We start from the raw sequence: 19,745 nt of genomic DNA on the forward strand, positions 1-19,745 counted from the left end.
AAAGTTTGACTCCAATTTCCTGTGTCCCGTGTTTACCTTATAAATCGAGTTAGATATTATTTCTATGATTTTATACGGACCAAATTTTACTTCATCCAGTTTCTTTCTATTTAAGCGATTTCCGTTTTCAACGTATACCAAGTCTCCTATTTTGAGCACACACATTTTTCTGTTCTTATCATATTGTTGTTTATTGTAATTATGTGATTTTATAGTATTTTCTAACGCAATTTTTCTATCTTCTACTAAATTCTTCCACGTTCCTCCTTGCTTCAATTCTACCGGAAGAATATCTACACTTTGTCCTTCCAGCAAATATTTTGGAGAAAATCCTGTCACTGTATGTTCGATTTCATTATACCGTTGGGTACATTCGTGAGCAATGGTTGTCCATGCCAACTTATCCTTTCTTTCATTAATTTTACACCTGATTTTATTGACCAGGGTTTGGTTTAATCTCTCGTTTAATCCGTTAGAAAATGGAGCATTTACTGCAGTAAATATAATGGGTATACCTACATGTTCTAAAAAGAGTTTAAATTCTCTTGAGTTTATACCCGAGTACTGATCAGACAGAATCATACCAATTTTACTGCCCTGAGGAACTTTTTGAACAAGCTTTATAAAATCACTAGCATTCTGTGTTTTTGATGTCAAGATAAAGGCATGTCTTGTAAAATGATCTACAAGTAAATGCAAATATGTTTTTGTGGAGCGTGAGCCACCAAATCCACCAATAGTATCTATAGACACTATTTCAAATGGGTATGTAGCAGGACCTAAATGTGACATTAATCCAAATTTATATTTGCCTCTAGATTTATTTTTTATGCAAATTTTACAGTTGTCACAAAACTCTCTGATATGCCTAGATAATTTTTTTGCTACATAAAAAGGTTTGATCTTGCTTTCCATTTGTTTTATGCCTATGTGACAGTAATAATTATGTGTGTTTTCAATAATCCTCTTACAAAAATCCTCATTATCTTATCTTTTTTTTAAATATTATTATAGTATACATGATCTTTTAGCTTCAGTTTGTTTCTATTTTGTCTTATATCTTCATTATTATCTTGGTCATTTATTATGTCTTCTAGTTTGATAAAATTAACGATTTTTAAAATTTCATGTTGATTTTCGCCTGGCTCTAATACCGGGTTCCTGCTCAAACAATCTGCCTCTAAGTTGTATTTTCCCGGAGAATAAACTACTTCAAAATTAAATTGTGACAGGTAATATGTCAGGTCTCCTAATTCTTCATCCGGCTTAGCTTTAATATTCATCCTTTCAAGAGGTTTATGGTCAGAGAAAACTGTGAACTTTTTCCCCATAAGCCAATGTTGCCAGTATTTTACTGCTTCCTTTATCGCTAAACATTCAAGGTATATAGCTTTTTTCTTTTTCTGAGTGTCATTTAATTTTCTTGAAAAATATGCGCATGGTTTCTCTTCTGCATTATCCTGCGGTTGTTTCAAGATCGCGCCTATGCCTTGGATTGATGCATCCGTGTAAATGTGTATTGGCAGATCCGGATCAAAGATTGCTAAAATTGGTTTTGAACACAGTAGTTTTTTATGGTCTCAAAGGATTGTTGGCATTTTCCTGACCATATGAATGTATGTCCTTTTCCTAATAAATTATGTAAAGGATCTAATATAATCAATATATTTGGAATGTATTTCCCGTAAAAGTTTATCTTACCCAAAAACTGACGAACATTTTTTTGTGTTTTTGGTGTTGGGAAATCTTTAATGGCAATTAAATTCTCTTTCAGCGGAGATATAGTATTATTTTGTATCACATGGCCTAAATATTTTACCGAATTTTGTGCGAAGTTACATTTTGAGAATTTCAATCTAAACCCTTCCTTGGATATTGCCTCCAACAGGAAAGATAAGTGTTTTATATGGTCTGCAAATGTTTCTGAAAATATTAAAATATCGTCAATGTAATTTACCGCGAAATCCGACAACTCATGTTTCCTTATAATACTGCTCAGTATTCTCTGAAAAATGGCAGGTGAGGTCTTTAAATCGAAAGGGAGACAGATCCATTGATAGTGCCCTTCTTGCGTAATAAAAGCAGTTTTTTTCCTATCCTCAACCTTCATAGGGATTGACCAAAATGCTGAGTTTATGTCGAGTGTTGAGAAAAATTTACACTTCCCTGTTTTAATCATTAAGTCCTCAATTAGTGGAAACGGTTGTGATTGAGGAACTACAATTTTGTTTAGGTCTCGAAAATCTATACACAACCTTGTTTTTCTCCCATCTTCTTTCTTGTAAGCTAATGTTACTGGAGCGGCAAAAGGACTATAGGACTCCTCAATTAATTTTTTTTTGTAATAGCTGTGATACCTGTTGTTCTATTTCCTTCCTATCTTCAATTGTGCACCTATAAGGCCTTTTACTACAATATTTATCTATTTGTAAGTCAATGTGTGCCTCATAATCTTTCACTGTACCTATATCAAACTTATCTTTTGCGAAAAGTGCTGTATATTTGCTAATCAGTTCATCTATTTCAGATTGTTGCAGCAAAGTCAGATGATTCACTGCAACAACAAAGTTTTCAAGCTCTATGTGTTCATTAAAGTTTATTTCATATCTATTTTTTGTTTCATTTTGAGTTTCTTTTACTAAACATACATTTTTATGTTCTAAGCTCATATTTGTTTTTTTTTTCCTATCTCGGGACTCGATACACAGGGATACATTATAGCATTTCCGGAATTTCTTGTTTTCTCATTATTTTCTTTTCCTAACATCAGTGTATTTTGTGTAATTTCCAAAGTGTCATGTTGAGTGAGGTGAAATTTCCCTATGCAATCTAACCCAATCAAGAAATCATAGTCAAAATTTTCCTCATCTATTACAAACACATTAACATCATGTTCCATATCAAAAATCTTTATCCTTAAAGTCACCATTCCTATAGGTTTTTTAGCGCCATTAATTGTTTTCAAGTTAGCAGTTACACCCTTATTGCTAATAGTGTTATTTTTAATACGTAACAACTTCGAATTAAACAAAGATACATTAGACCCTGAATCGTAAACTCCTTGAAGTTGTAAAGTATTATTTAACAATAGCTTAGTCTTAATTAATGGCGGAAACACTAGTTTTTTGGATCTATTTCATTTAATTCTACCTCTAACTCTGAATGATTAACGCTTCTTATTTGCTCCCGTTTTGGTCCGTCATTATTTTTATTTTTAAACCAACATAAGGATTCGGGATGACACCGGTTTCCTTTATTTTCTTTTTCACAAATTCTGCATGGATGATAGTCCTTTCCATTCTTCTCTTTAGTCTTATTTTCTAAACCCACAGACTTTTTTTCCCAAATCTTCTTGCTCACCAAGTGCTCTAAACCTCTGAGACTATTAAATAAATCCTCGGTTTCCTTTAGATCTTCCCTGTCTAACCTATCAGCCACAAATATTGGTAAGCCAATAGCAATAAGATCTATCAACGTAGACTTATCCATCCTTTTATTTATCTCTAGCAAAAGCCTTTCTTTTTTTATGGCATATTCAAGTAAAGATCCCTGTCTATATCTAAAAAACATTGCATACCTGACCGGCGACCAACCTTTGCCCGCATAAGTTTCACAAAACATTTTCTTCCATTGCGACCACTCTGAGTCCACTGTAAATTTAATTATCATTGACCTGTACCAGTCCAAACAGGAATCTTCCAAAAACAACCTCAGCGCCTCAATCTTCGGTATATCCTCTTCTATTCCTACACGACGGCACTCAGTCTCAAAAGTAGTTAGCCATTGACTTGCATTAGTCGTTTTATTGGTAAATTTATCTAAAAACATTCTCTCGGTCTGCTTCTTTACGTTCTGATGCTGGAATATATCCCTCTTTTTATCAGCAAAATTTTCCAAAATCTTTGCCAGGGCCTCTTCTGAAATACCCGCAGCTGACGCTTGTAGTTGAGGTCCAACTGTAATCTCTTCTAACAAATATCCTTGAAACTGCATATTTCCGTCTTCATCCATATAAACCTTGAGTTGTTCTGGTGTCATCGATATCCATACTTGTCTCTTATCATGTCTTTTTTTTAACGTAAGTTTTACCTTTTCGTATGCTGGAGTTTTAATAATCATCTCGTGCAATCTTACTGGTTGCAACTTCTCAGGAATCAAAAAAATATTCTTGTCGGCATTCGTAATCGACGTCATGCAGCATACATTTGTTTTCGGATCTTCACCCGCTTTCACAACAAATTCAAACTTAAGTTTTTCCATGGTTGTTCAATAGCCGTAGAAATGTTGTTTTATAATATCTTATTGTGTCCGTTGAGACACGGCGAAATAAAAAACCAATTTGTGTTGCTCTGAAAAGAGAGTACATTTTTATTAAGAAAAAGGTACAATGTATGCATGAAATGCATGTTTCATTGGACAAAAACTTAACTATAACTCTTACCTGAAAAGAGAAACAACATTTAAGGCTAATATTCTACGTATATCTTTATATTTTAGTTTATTCTTCATGTAACGACTCCCTTGATATTTGACACGTCAAACTATACGTCATTTCAAACACAAGTGTCACAGATAAAATATACAATTAATGAAGGAGAAGGCTTCATTTACATATATTATTTAGTAAAACTAGAGTGCCCGTTTCTCCTCTGCCATCGTGGTGCGATGTCTATATGAAAGAATTAACTGAAAAAACTCACCTTTAACGCCGCCCACCCCTTACTCAAGTTCAGCCCCCCATCCATCAGAACTTTTTCTTACTTTACCAAAGGTAGGATGTAAACCAAGTTTCAATACTCTTATTTTACCCCAATGTCATACTCGTATTGCATAATTCGACACTTGTAATAATAAAAAATTAAAAAAAGAAATTAAATGTAAATATTTTCAAAGTTGCTTTCGTGGGATTAGATATGAGGATATTAGGTATTATTTGAGGTATATCTTACAAAAAAATTCGAACGGTATTGTATCTGGAGGAGCCCAAATACACCATGTTTTGAAAATTATTTTTATTCTAATAAAAAAAAGCTGAAATGTAAAGACGAGATATATTTTAAGAATCGGCTTGAAAAGCTCTTTCATTTGATACTAAACACGACAGATTTCTGAGGATTTTTTTTTCATACAAAAAATATGAAGTCATACTTAACTCCTCTTTTTTTTTTGTTCTACGGGTCAAATTGATTATAATGACCTAAAAATAAATCGTACTGATTTTCATACTTTTAACACCATTTGAAGCATTTTACTAAATTTCGGGGTGTACCGGAGTAAAAAAAAAAACATTGTATAAAATTATGTAATGTACGCCCTTGAAACTCACGTCGCCATCAAAATTGTCGATCATATCTCGTTATTTTTTTTCTGTTAAGTTTGTTGAATTTTTTTTACACTACGTCGGTGGCAAACGAGCATACTGTCCGCCTGATGGTAAGCAGTATTCGTAGCCTGCAACTCCAGAGTTGTTACATGCGCGTTCTAACACTCCGCACTCTCGTTGAGCTCTGGCAACCTTGCTCACCGGCAGGAACAGGAACACAACACTATAAGTAGAGTCTAGTGTTATTTGGCTGCGGTTTTCTGTAAGGTGCATGGAGGTACTTCCCCAGTTAGGCTCTGCTCTAGATCTGGGATAACATCCGCTGTGCTGTGCCCTACCACACAAAACGAGATGACATTCACAATGCCCATGATTTTTAGATTTTATTTATTTTCATAATGATAAATTACAGTATAAATTATTCTTATGTTAATCTATATGAATTTACATTATGATCGTCAATGATTTGGCATGCAAACATATAATTATAAAACGTCAATAATAATTATCAAAAAAAAAAAAAAAAAAAAACAAATTCGAAATTACCGTCAAATTAAAAACTACGAAACAAAAGAAACAGGAAAACTAAAAATAAATAATGGAATACATGTCAAACTAAATATTTAGTAGATATCACATAATGATCGTCATTAAAACTAAGAGCAGTAATAATAATATTCTAGAACAAATGTCATCTTAAATCAATTTTACATAAACTATAATGTTAAACAGTTATTATAATTTTAATTCCATGTATTCATTCACTGAATATAATGGGTTTTCCAATAAAAAATTCCTCAATTGACGTTCAAATGCTTCGTCAGATATTTCAGTTCTTAATTCGGCGGGTAGACGTTCGTAATAAGTTGGGCCTATTACTCGCGGATTCTTACATGAAAGTGCCATGCGACGCGGCACTGTTCGCAGTCTTCCCGTCGATCTGATTTGTTTGCCCATGACTTCGACACGTTTGAACATAGAGAAGTTTTTTCTCACGAACATCAGAACTTGAAACATGTATAACGAATAATGCGTCATTATACCATTATTTTTAAAAAGTTCCTTACAATGGTGCATTGGTTTAACTCCAGCTAGTAAACGGATCGCACGTTTTTGGAGAATTAATACTCTCTTTGCATCTGTGGAATTTCCCCAAAGCAGTGTACCGTATGACATCAAGGAGTGAAAGTGCGAGAAATATACGGCTTTAAGTGACTTCCTTGATATCAGAGGTTGTAATTTTTTTAATGCAAAGATAGAACTACTCAACCTGTTACAAAGCAGATCGACATGGCACTTCCAGTTAAGATTCGAGTCAAGCATGAAACCCAGAAATTTTGTTTCATTACATAGTGGCATTGGACCGTTACTAATACATGGAGGCACTGTGATGCTGCGACCCGAGAATATCATCACATTGGATTTCGTTATATTTAACAGTAGGCCATTCGATGAAAACCATGTTTGTAATTGGTCACAAGCCTCATGTATTCCCTCGGCCAACTGCGCATGTGTTTTTGCCCTCAGGACAACGGTTGTGTCGTCTGCAAATAACACAGATAGCCCATTTGTGATGGCAGAGGGTAGGTCATTCACAAATAATAAAAACAGTGTATTACCGGCTGCTGACCCCTGAGGAATGCCCAAATCAACATAACCAGTGTCTGAAACGTATTTTTTGCCACTAAGTAACATTTTCACTACTTGTTGACGGTCAGTCAAGAATGATGCAAACAATTTGTGTGCTGAACCATTTATGCCATAGAGGCTTAATTTATTTAATAGCAAATTATGGCTAATGATGTCAAAAGCCTTAGACAAATCGCACAGTATGGCGGCCATCTTGTACCTGTCATCTAGACCAGTCAAAATGCAGTCAACGATTCTGTGTGCTGCCGTAGTAGTGGAGCGTTTTTGTCTGTAGGCGTACTGGTTGTCGGTGAGTAAAGCGTTCTGTTCTAAGTAGGTCATCAGGGAAGATGATAAAATGGACTCCACAAGTTTTGAGACGGTAGGTACTATAGTTATGGGCCTGTAATTGTTTACATCACTCTTATCACCCTTTCCTTTATACACCGGGCATACGCGTGTATTTTTAAGGACATTCGGATATATTCCAATTTTAAACATGTCATTAACTAAAACTATTAATATGTCAGATAGAATAGGCCATATACTTATTATGATATTTAAAGATATGTCATATACATCTACAGTCGTACTGGTCTTTAACATTGACTTTATAGTTTTATCCAAAAGCTCACGAGTAACAACAGGAAATGTGAATGACGGTATATCAGCGCTGCCCAAGTGCCTACTGACGTACTGTTTGGACAGTTCTTCATCACTGTTTATTGCATGTTTTTTAGCGATGTTCAAAAAGTGTGAGTTGAATGCATTCGGAACCTCTTCATGAGACATATACGCATTATCATTTTGTTTTTTAATGCAGACCTTCTGGGAGTTTGATTTTTTACCTATCTCCTCATTTATGATCCTCCACAATTCTTTTGAAGGATTTACGGTTTCTGCCAGTCTGCCTCTCTTTTGGATGTAGTTTACGGACATACCCGGGTCCAAAGGTTCCAAACCGTGGTTCCGGGTCCAAACCGAGTTGGTGGTAACTAGTGGGAATAACCCGAACTTATTAACAGAACTCAGTAGGGGGTTTGTTATGCGTAGTAGGTATTTGCCAAATCTTAGAGAGGGTCGACACCATCACCGAATTGAAGTCAGTGAGTAGCGAGTTTAATGCAGAGGGATGCAATTTTATGGGACTGGAATTGGTATGGGAGAGTACAAAAATTTGACATGATTATGCTACAATCTCAATAGGACAAGACACCAAATGCCAGTAGCCCGGGTGTACATCTTCATGGATGCAGTGGGTAAGCCGTGTACTCGTATCTGATTTCACGATTTGAGTAATCAAATAAATGTTACATACGTTCCAACGAGATTGTGGGAGAAGATAAGTGTAATAAAGTTGGATGGTTTATCGTAGCCCAAGAGAGCTCGTCGTATTTCATTCGGTCATAGTCTTAATTTTAATTGAGACTGCCACTAGCATGGAAGGCCCCTGCTGATCAGAAGCTGTCAGTTTACTGGAAAAAGTGATTTCAGTGTGAATATCTTCGATCATGTTAGGTAACCAAGAACTACAGCCGTATATATAATAACATGAATGGGCAGCGAAAATCCGTGCAGCCGTTTGCGAAATGGATAGGGTACTCGTATTTACAGTCAAAGGTTTCTCACTGCCGGTGATCATAAATTTTGTCAGCTAAATGCAGAGTGTTACTTATGTCATATATTGAGTGATTGACTGAATGAGTAGAATGTACAGTTCTACTTACCGGATGATGGTGTTGCCTGCCATCCCGCCGCTGGCAAGGCTCCTGGTCGGAGTTGCCGTTCGACGACGAGGGCGTGGTCGCGTAGCACTGGTTATCGAACATGACGTTGTCCGATGGCGGCGACATGTCCCGCTCTCCTCCTCCGCCCAGCTCCAGGTACAGGCCGCGGCCGGGGTACCCGCTCGGTGCAGCGCCGACTCCCACGCCGCGGCTGTAAAGTCATTGGGTTAAGTTGTTGGCAAACAAGGCAGGAACGTCTGGACTTATCAAACTTATATTAAGTGATTATGTAAATTAGTAGGTTTCATTAGAATTTAAGTAACTATATAAATCTAGTGTAATTTGTGTATGCTTAAATCTGAATATTAATATATTAATTCTTACTTGTGACCTGTTTTTTTATTTAAATTGGATATTTCTGTATAAACTTTGTCTTTTATTGTTATGTGTTCTGTGTTATATAATTTCCAACACAATCTTGTAGTGTTTAATGAAATAAATAAATGAAATGAAATCTATTCACATTATATACTATATCACAGCTCGTAATACAAAAATCTTAAAAATCTGTGAGACTGTAACTCCAACGTAAGTGAATTTAGAAAGTAAAATTAGGTATCCGTAAACATCTTTATCTTTTCAAATCATATTTAGACCTTTTTTACAAGCTTTTATTTATCTTGCCCTGTTAATATCTATAAATGGAATATGTTAGTTAGTGTAGGTCAAATCCTGAAAGCTAAATTTGAACCACTTCCAGATTTCCAATTGAGCTAAAATTATGCATATATATGAAAATCGGATACAATACAATATTATGATCTAATCTGATGATAGAGATAGGAAGTGGCTATAGGAACTCTGTAATAAAACATCGCAAACTATTTTTTTTTTTGGGCTTCAGAGAATTGTCTCGAAGAGTGTTAGTTTCCTATGGAAAGGAAAGTAGTTAGCGATAAAATCTGGAACCAAAAATTAAATTTATACCAAAAAAAATTCAGATAGTACCTGCTATAGTTTATAATAATAATATGTAACTTTAACTTTATTATGGTTTACTGAATTTTAGTTCTTGTTAGTGATTGTGGTGATGTAAACATATGCTTATTTAAACTTCGCGTTGAATTTAAACATTGTGCAATAAATAAAAATAATGTCACTTACATGTCTTCTACAAAGATATGCACAAAAGACGTTTACTTTACCTATGATTTACAACTAAATATATAATTTATATGACAAACTGGGTAAAAATACAAATCAAGCTTAAACATCGTCAGCTAACAATGTAATTAATCTAAGCTACACGTAATGCAAGTGACAGTAACATAGTAATTGCAATGTTCACAAGGTTACCTAATGCTTAATAATTAAGATGAGTGAATATTTTGCACTTCTATGTAGGTAGTCTATAGGTAATTGCACTCAATACCTGCTCTAAATATGAATTTACTAACATACGATACCTACTCGTAGATACTTTTGTAAAGCTAAAGCGACTAGGCAACATGCTGCAATTCAGTAGTAAGTGCCTACGCCGCAGTAACAGTGAAGCTGGCATGTTAGCAGAATTGATTACCTACGTACATATGGATCCGAAACACTACGTTACGCACCAAAACAAGCGTCGTCGACGTTGGGGTCAAAACCGCCAGGCTAAAGTGGGACTGGGCAGGTTATGTACGACGTATGCAGCCACAGATGTGGGCTAAACTAGCCACGGAGTGAGTCCCACAACGTAAACACCGAAGTGGTCGGCTTAGAGGAGATAGCGGGACGACCTGGACGCATTTCTCAGTAACTGGACGGTTGCTGCAGTTAATCGATAAAATTGGAAGTCTAGGCGGAGGTCTTTGCCCAGCGTTTGGACACTGTATAGGCTCTTAAAAAAAAACTTACATATATGTATTGATTAGTAAGAGTCTGGTTTAGTGTACAGCATACTCGTATATATTATTTTGAAATAAAGAACATATAAAAACAAAAACAACAAAACATATAAGAACTAAAACACAACATTAGTAATAGGAGCAAGGTATTTATGCCCTCCTTGAGGAAGCAAGCTACCTATCAGAAACGGCACATCAATGGAAAGTTTGTCAGATGTTTTCTCTGGTGCAACAAGGAAGCACTTAAAGAAGGAATCCGCTATATTACCACGACAACAGTACCAAGATATCTTGACCAGCCCTGGAAGATCTAGCAGCCTTTATTGTTCTATGGAAAAACATCAGGACGAAGCAATTTTTTCTGCCCCAGCAAAATGTAAATATTCTTACCTTTCTGAAGAAGGTATCATATTACCTCCTGCTTTCTGTATCATCATTTAAATAAGTGATATAGGAAGAACTCTATGATAAAATATTTACCTTGTTAGGAGAGACACAAGCTACATACAGACAATGACCAATGCAAATAGGACGAATAAAGACCGAGTGGCGAATACACAATGAAATAAGAATTCAACGAAAAATGCATGAAACGAGCTTAGGATAGAGCTAAGAAGAATAATGCAGTTTTGAATTCTGGCGGTACTCACGTTGTACAATCGCTATAAGATATATCGGAGCGGCCAAGGTATTTGCAAATATCTGTACAAAGCCTACAGAAGCTTAGATGTTAAAGTGCATATTTTTACCACCCTGGCCACTCCAATATATCTGTTGGCGACTGTAAGAAGCGAGCGTATATGTACGAGTATACCAAACATTTGTCCTGGGAATAATGTCTAGTATTACATAACGCAGGCAAGTTACGTCTGAGTGGCTTTTTTCGACAGGTTACGATGGAAATATCCTTAAAATGTATTGTGATATTACTGCCCGGACATTATAATATAAGCGTGCGCTTCTAACCATCAAATGAATAGGTATGTATAGGATATACATATTAATACATTTTGTAATATAGGTACTTCAGCTTTATTATCGAGCTTAAGCTGTAAATTATCTGTCAAAACAGGGCATACTGCTAAGCCTTGCGAACTTGCTGCTTCAGCATGATAAAAAGCAAGCATTTATCCCGATAACGCTGATACTGCGAATGTTTAGTGGATAGTTGAAAACTACAGTACCGGCCATTAATCTATCACCTCCATATTTTTCTCGTAGAACTATTTTTCTTATATTTGTAACTGATTTCCTTGAGATAGTAGTCCTTTGTGCGAGCGATGAGAAAAATTAGTCTCGATTATTGTTTTTTTTTCGAAGAGGTTTTTTTGTTTTAATATACAGTGTGTCCTTAGCCATTGGAGAAACCCTGAAATCCCACGAAGGGTTACTACTCAGGAATGCTCTAACGTTAATATTTTTTTAATTAGAACTAGAATTTTTTTCGAACAAAAGTTATTTGCAATAATCGACAACAAAAAGAAACACACTGTATTAATCTTTGGCAGTTTTTGACAATTTGTTCGTAATATTTGATAATGATGACATTTTTCAAAAGTCAGAATCTTATTATTGTCATTAATAAAAAAGATAATTAAAAAGGTCGAAGAAGGTTCCATACTATTCTTTGAGGATATTACCTCAGGAGCAACTAACACATACAGGCTGCTCTTTGGAGACACTTACAAAATCGTAATTTGTTAATTTCTTTGTAACCGCTGCGGTTATGCGGGTATGCGGTTGTTGTACACTGGTTCTAAATACCCTAATGCATATGTACACCGCATGCATGCATGTTTGACGACCGGTCTGGCCTAGTGGGTAGTGACCCTGCCTACGAAGCCGATGGTCCCGGGTTCAAATCCTGGTAAGGGCATTTATTCGGGTGATGATCATGGATATTTGTTCCTGAGTCATGGGTGTTTTCTATGTATTTAACTATTTGTAAGTATTTATATATTATATATATCGTTGTCTAATTACCCTCAACACAAGCCTTATTGAGCTTACTGTGGGACTTAGTCAATTTGTGTAATAATGTCCTATAATATTTATTTATTTATTTCGGATTTGTGCAATGGCTAGCGACACACTGTATACTTAGTCAACCAATTTTTTTTATTAGACCTCTTTTAGTAATATGCTGAATCTCCTATTGTAATTCACAGTATTTCACTAATCATATATTTGTATAGATTAACTAGTAAAATATGCAATCCACGAACTAACCTATATTGTTTACTCTATACATGTTCATACAAAAAAACACATAGTTGATATATTGTTGGCCGGTACTGTATGCCTAGCGTGAGAATGATGTGTTTCTAATATCTATCAAAATAATACCGTTAGACCACCTTTAAGTTGTGAACTTTGCTCTTCCTGCCAACATAAACATCGTTGACGGCCCTGGCGTAAAAAGCAAGCATTTCTACCTATCAGAGGAATACCGCTGGGAGGGCTGTCGGCTGTTGTTGTTGGCGGCGTGCGTGTGATGCGCGTGGTGCAGATGCGGGCCGTGGCGGTGCGGGTGAGCGCCGCATGCGGGCGGGCACGGGCCCGCGGCGCCGTAGCGCCGTCGGCCCATCTCTGGCGATGTCACCGGACTCTCCGTTGAGGGCATCGGCTTGAGCATGCGTTTTAATGTGCTTGAATCTGGAAAAAATACATTCATTGTAAAGAACAGCTAATAATCAGCTTGAATAGAAGTATCAAGTAAAGTAGTTCTATAATTTTTTGGGGGTCTGACTTTTCGCAGAAAGCAGTAGTCCTGGACAAGGCGGGTATATCAGGCGATTACTGTCTTTTTGATCTCATGGGTACTACAAAAATCATGTTTTTTTACGGTGACCACTTAACAACCAATTGCAGCTGGGTACAACTCTCGTCTTGTATGTAAATAATACTTGAATATCAGTTCAACACCATTTTTTATACTACGTCGGTGGTAAACAAGCATACGGCCCGTCAAATAATCACTACCTATATCTCTTTTATCAATTTATACAAAAGGGAACATGAGGCATCTACACTACGACTTTTAACCACTAAGATTCTGTTGAGTGGCCCAATAGATTCCTTGGAATGATGGAGATAAGTTAAAAACCCCTTGTCTGTGTCTATGAAAAATAGTTTGAAGTCAATAGATGTAAACGCTCCTTTCGTATCAGTTGCTTCTTGTGACTTTAGGTCTTATATATTTACCCATATTCATATCTTCTGTGCTCTTTGACTTTGTGCGACGCGATCCCGAGGTATTGTTGTTGATGACGTTGTGATGGTGCATCGAGTGTCGGTCCGATTCCCGCGACTGAAAAAAATTAAATGTTGTTAATATGCTGATGATTATACAAAAACAGTTGTTGTGGATTTTGGTGCCCTAAAAAATCTAATCGTGTAGAGTCATGGGTTTGAATCTTGATAAAATCGACGGTTTGAATACTCGTCGAAAAACACTCCGAAGAAACTAGTCTCTTAACAGGGTAATCCCAACAATCTTATTGGTATTTTTCTGATTTAAAATGGCTAATGGTAGACGCTTTCATGAAAAAACTGGGTGAGGATTTTTTTTATCTAGCTAACCCTATGCTTTAGAATCCGGCCTGGTCGTTTATGTGAACTTCAGGCAAGTAAATGATCTGTGCCTTGATGATCTCACCGATTCGTTTCCATCTCCATAGTCGATGCTTTTGGTGTGCTGCAGATGTTCCTTGCCGGGCCTAGTGGATGTAGACGAGGACTTGGATGTTGTGAGCGTCCCGCCAGCTTGCACGCCTTCGGACTTGAGGTCCTGACCATGCTGCGCTGAAGCCGCGCCCGACGCTTGGGAATCTTCGTTCGTCTGTACATCAATAAATTAATAAGACATAATTTCAATCATACAATTCTGCACTAAACTAATTGTTTCTATTTAGCCCAATGGTTGACTGGTAGAACTGGTAGATAATTGTAAATGATCATTTCAAGAAAGTCTGTGGCATTCTTATGCCAATAGGTCACGTAATAGAATAGTCGGCCCACTTATCCCTTGATGAAAGTCTGAACCTACAAATCTGAATTACTGTTACTCCTACGCTTTAATAGATACTTAGCAAAACAATATTTCACATTCCATGTCTAGCGGGGACTACGTGGGCAGATTATGGGCTATTTTTATTAAAGGCGTAACCTTTGGTTTGCCGTGGGTGTGCTAAGCAGAGCCGGTAATTTATAAAATGTCATCCTTATTATTGTTGTTCATGTTAGTGTTATTAACGTCGTCTAATTTGAAATATCCTCATTACTCATAAAGGTTTAAATAGATAAGCAGAAAAATCTTTGACTAGAAATTCATACTCACATTTATGAATTAGGGCTTGTTTCACAACGTCCAAGTAAAGTCATGAATAAGCTAAATACTTGCCACTTATCTGACCAATAAAGTCATCGTTGGCGATTCACAATCTTCAAATAAACTTAACTGGTAGATAAAGTGCTAAGATTTGCAGGAAGTTTCATCTGACAATTAATTTATTTGTGAATAAGCTATCCAATACTTTACTTGGAGATTGTAAAACATGCCCTTAGTAATGATTATTAAAAAACCTATGCCTATGATAACGATGATCAATTACTTAATTTGTAGTATTAGTTATAACTAATATTAAAAATGTACTTTGATAAAGGAAAGAAGTTTACATTTCCTCGAAGAATGTGGTTTATTTAATCCATAAATAAATACAACATGCTAAATGACAAGATTTTTTTTATACTACGTGGGTGGCAAACAAGCATACGGCCCGCCTGATGGTAAGCAGTCTCCGTAGGCTATGTACGCCTGCAACTCCAGAGGAATTATATGCGCGTTGCCGACCCTAAACCCGCCCCCCCTCGTTGAGCTCTGGCAACCTTGCTCACCGGCAGGATCACAACACTGACTAGGGTCTAGGGTTATTTGGCTGCTGTTTTCTGTAAGGTGGAGGTACTTCTCCAGTTGGGCTCTGCTCTAGATCTGGAATGACATCCACTGGCTGTGCCCTACCACACAAAGCGAGATGACATTCACAATGCCCATACCTCTCGTTTGGACGTAGTTTAAGGACGTACCCGGGTCCAAAGATATAAACGACCTGACCTTTGTATAGTAATTATAATAAGCAAGAAATTTACTAGCGATTTTACTCTAACCTATCATTAGAGTAAAATCGCTTTATAGGTATTTTAAAACTCCACCAAAATTTGCTTAGGTCAGTTTATGTCATTTCTAACTGGTTTCTAATGTCAGTAAATAGATTAGCTTATTTTGTTAAATTTGTATACCCATTATATTGATTGCTGAGATACAGTCACGGACTTTAATTGTTGGACCACATATGGTTAACTTACATTGGACATTTTATATCGTTAGTATTGCCAACCAAATTGGCTTGAGCCCTAAAAGGATTGACAACTCTCTGTGGCGCTCACTGTACAGTTTTTTAGGAAATTTCTCCCACAACAAAAAAAAAAACAAGTTTGTTCAAAGACGAAGAAAAAAGTCTTATGTCAGTCATGAAATTAGACTTACATTTGTGCCATGTGTGCCGACGGAGGCAGTAACGGTTTTAGGCGCCGTAGAAGTGTTGGTGGTCATAGTAGATGTTTCCTGGGACTTTGGGGGCCGCGTCGGCGGCTGCGAGTCTGTCTGGCGAGCTGCAGCTGGAAATATTTAGCACCAATTAGATGGCTATGGTTAAAGAGGTATTCGCCTCGGCTGGTCGGGACAATAAGTAACTAACTTAAATGGTGAAAATTAAATCAGTTCAACGTTAAAATTCAATGGATTAGGTAGCGATTGAAAGTTTAGTGCAGCGAGTGTTTTTCGGCAAATCTATCGTCTATGTTAAAATCCACCGGGTATTATCAGCAACACTATGGATCAAACGTATCATTTAGAAAAACTGGAAACATTGTTGTATAATGTTCTACAACAAGTTGTCAATGTGTAAACAACCACACACTAGCGTCTCCCGAGCGTAGGCGCCTAGTCAACTCTATGGCGGCTGCTCGACGTAGCATTGACGCAACTGCGCAGCAACGTCATCGTCATTCTCCATGGCGCTCGCGGTCGGCGTGGCGCCGTGACGACGCTCAAAAGCCACAGGACGTTCTAAAACTAGCACTGCCTGTTGTTTGAACATGCGAGTTGCTCTCTGAGAATTTTTAAGTATCTTATTTTCAAGTGCCTAACTTTCGTAGCGTCAATACTTAAAACCATTTGTCTTAAAGTACATTATCAGATCTGGTCTGTATACATCATTATTTTTCCGCTTGGACGGCGATCGCACTCTTTTTGATAGTATGTCGACATGGGCTTGTTGCGAACCGGTGACTTTGTTATACAGTGAGGTGTCTTGTGCATGTTGCGGCCATACTCGCTTCCACTCTCGAGCTTACTTTTCAGTGGTAGCTCATGTGTGACTGGGAGCCGTTGAAGTTGACGCAGAGCAGGGTGAAAGAAGTAACAGTAAACGCCTTTTAGTGCATGCGCTAACGTTCCTGTAAGCTTCCACGGTATACACAGGCTTAAGATTAGGTTCGTTGGAGAGGTTTTGGCACAGCAAGGTCGAGGATATGGCTACAACCACCTTGTCGGTGCCTATGGTGACGTTCGTGTACGCTTTTATGCATGCACAAGCTTACGTTTTGGTGGTGGCTGATGAGCTGGCTGTGAGCCGGTGACGTTGTCGTACAACGAGGTGGACGAAGTCGCCGCAGCCACCTTGTCAGTACGTGCGGCAGCCGCACTCGCCTCTGCTTCCATGGCGCGCGCTGACGTGCGTGGCAATGTCGAGGAACCTGTATAAATAAGGGACAGTTTGTAAATGACTTAAAATAGGTATATACATAAACTTTCACAGAAAAAGGTCGTGGTTAGGTTAATTTCGTCTCACTCTACGAGTGATGGATCCATATATGGAGATATAGGTAATATAGGTTTGATGGTTGGGTGAGTATATCTATAGTGCCCAAGTAAGTAATTTTCTGCAAGGAGTTGATTCGTACTTATTATAGTCGTTCTCAATTCAATTTAGCTCAATAATTTATTTATGCTATGTTGCAATTTACATGAAAGGTTCAATCACAAAAATGAATCAAATAATTTTAACAATGCAGGTTAGTAACATACTTAGTAACAGCAATCGTTAATTTTAAAATTTTACAGTACATATGGTGCTACATTACTGCACTAGTGCGAAAATTAGCATATTACGTTACTGTGTCGAACATCTAAAGGGCCATATGTACTGTAAAACGTTGTACGATACATGTGCGAATAGGTAATTCGCAATTCGTATCGATTTAAAACATTCCCTTCGGTCGTGCTTTAATTTATCGCCACTCGCTTCGAATTTCCTATTATTCGCACTTGTAACGTAATGTACTAAATACGAGTATAATGACACTTATTCGTCGAAGAAAATCGAGGTCGATATTTTTGTTTATTTAGGTAGTAATAATGCCAACATTTTCATGGTTTCCAGCCGTAAGTTAACGAAACGCCGATTTCTAACATCACAGTTAATTTGTTTACGACTTCAACCACTTAACAAGGAGATTATCTAGTTATGAAGCAAGAGGATTACATCAGGATTTTCTTATTGAACATACATAGTCAGCCATATTATGTAAAATATTTAGTTTCAAGGTTCAAACGAGAAATGAGTACTTATATGTTGTATATGACGTTGACAAATGATGTATGGAAGAGAAAAAAACAACTCAACTCTGGCAACTTCTAACACTGGATTCTGCAATGTTGTACTTGCTAATCCAGATTCAGAGCAAGCTAAGTTACTTTACAAGACTTTTTAAGCATGTATTAACTAAAACTAAGTACCTAATGCTACTGTAGTTTTGCGAACGTACGGATAAAATAAAATAAAAGCGCGGTATAAAGGGCTTTAATGTGGTAGTTTGATCCATAATAATTTGCAATGACTTCACCTCTTTTCACAAAAACTTGTGTAAAGCCCCATTTAGACAGTTCAAGAACTTGCATGCGACTCGTTACATTGCGGTATTTGGTCGATCGACTGAATTTTTTGTACAATACAATACAATAGTTACTATTTATTGCACACTTCACATAGCTTACAATACATAATATATACAGAATCAAATAAAAATAATTGGATAGAGGTAACAACAGGCGGTATTATCGTTTAAGAGCAATCTCTTCCAGACAGCTTCCAGACAACCTTTTGGTAGCGGAGACTATAAAATTAGAATATGCAATAGGTGGTGCAAAGAACACATAATTAACATTACCAAACATTGAATATTACCAAACAACACATAACATTATTATGTATACACATACATAAATAAGTAAAAAAAACATTATCATAAATGCATTTATAAAAGTACACATGAAAAAAGAAACAACAGTGTCAATAATTAAAAACTAAGGAAAAGATAAAAAGTTTAAGTTTTGCGATTGTCAGCTTTTGCGAATAACTGACAGGCCGATATCGTCCGGCGAACTGGTAATCAGTGGGCTCCTTTCAGGTTAGATTTGAAGAAGGAATGAACATTATGAACTTCTCAACTCGACAGGGAGAGAGTTCCACAGTAGAATGGCCTGAATGGAGCTTAAAGCGACACAAGCGAGTCCAGTCTTCGCTTAACAAATGTTTACTGGAGGTATATATTAATTGTAATGTAAACGCAGAAAATTGAAAGTGTGACCTTCATTTTAGTAATGTATTCTGAAATATACTTACGGTATCGGGGATCTTGAGCCCTGAGCCGCGCATACTGCTCCTGCGACATGCATGTGCACTGTGGCTCGCGGTAGTTCAAACTGTAACACAAGAACAAACTCACTTAATAATCTTGTGTATTATTCACCAAATCTCGTTACTAGCTGCAGGTTATTAACAATTTGGGTTGTCAAAAGTACGTACCCTATAAATTCGCTTCGCTTTTAGTACTCGTAATTGTTAAGTAATATTATTAATTAGCTTTTAGTATACTGGGTGACCTTAGCCATTGGACAAACCCTGAAACCCCACGTAGGGTTACTTCTCAGGAATACTCTGACGTTAATATTTTTTTAATAAGAACAAAAGATAAAAATATATTTTTTTCGAACAAAAGTTATTTGCAATAATCGACAACAAAAAGAAACACACTGTGTTAATCTTTGGCAGTGTT

The 19,745-nt window shown here is 36.8% G+C and overlaps 1 protein-coding gene and 1 long non-coding RNA gene across 19 annotated transcripts in view; one reads left to right on the forward strand and one right to left on the reverse strand.

The window, feature by feature from the left end:
- LOC133520055 (uncharacterized) overlaps positions 1 to 15,892 on the forward strand; it is a 35,134-nt gene extending 19,242 nt beyond the window's left edge. The window contains exon 3 of the long non-coding RNA XR_009799694.1: positions 14,272 to 15,892. This is a non-coding gene — a long non-coding RNA (uncharacterized LOC133520055). The remainder of the gene's footprint in view (positions 1 to 14,271) is intronic.
- LOC133520049 (protein still life, isoform SIF type 1) overlaps positions 1 to 19,745 on the reverse strand; it is a 187,714-nt gene that overhangs the window by 130,457 nt on the left and 37,512 nt on the right. For all 18 annotated transcript variants that reach the window (XM_061854332.1, XM_061854331.1, XM_061854333.1 and 15 more), the window contains 7 exons: positions 19,313 to 19,392; positions 17,229 to 17,384; positions 16,114 to 16,244; positions 14,227 to 14,409; positions 13,773 to 13,878; positions 13,004 to 13,223; positions 8,680 to 8,890 (listed from right to left, as the gene is read on the reverse strand). In XM_061854332.1, the coding sequence (XP_061710316.1) occupies positions 8,680 to 8,890; positions 13,004 to 13,223; positions 13,773 to 13,878; positions 14,227 to 14,409; positions 16,114 to 16,244; positions 17,229 to 17,384; positions 19,313 to 19,392 (1,087 nt within the window). The remainder of the gene's footprint in view (positions 1 to 8,679; positions 8,891 to 13,003; positions 13,224 to 13,772; positions 13,879 to 14,226; positions 14,410 to 16,113; positions 16,245 to 17,228; positions 17,385 to 19,312; positions 19,393 to 19,745) is intronic.

Source organism: Cydia pomonella, chromosome 7 (genome assembly GCF_033807575.1).
Source record: "Cydia pomonella isolate Wapato2018A chromosome 7, ilCydPomo1, whole genome shotgun sequence".
In the NCBI taxonomy this organism is placed as follows: Eukaryota; Metazoa; Arthropoda; class Insecta; order Lepidoptera; family Tortricidae; genus Cydia; species Cydia pomonella.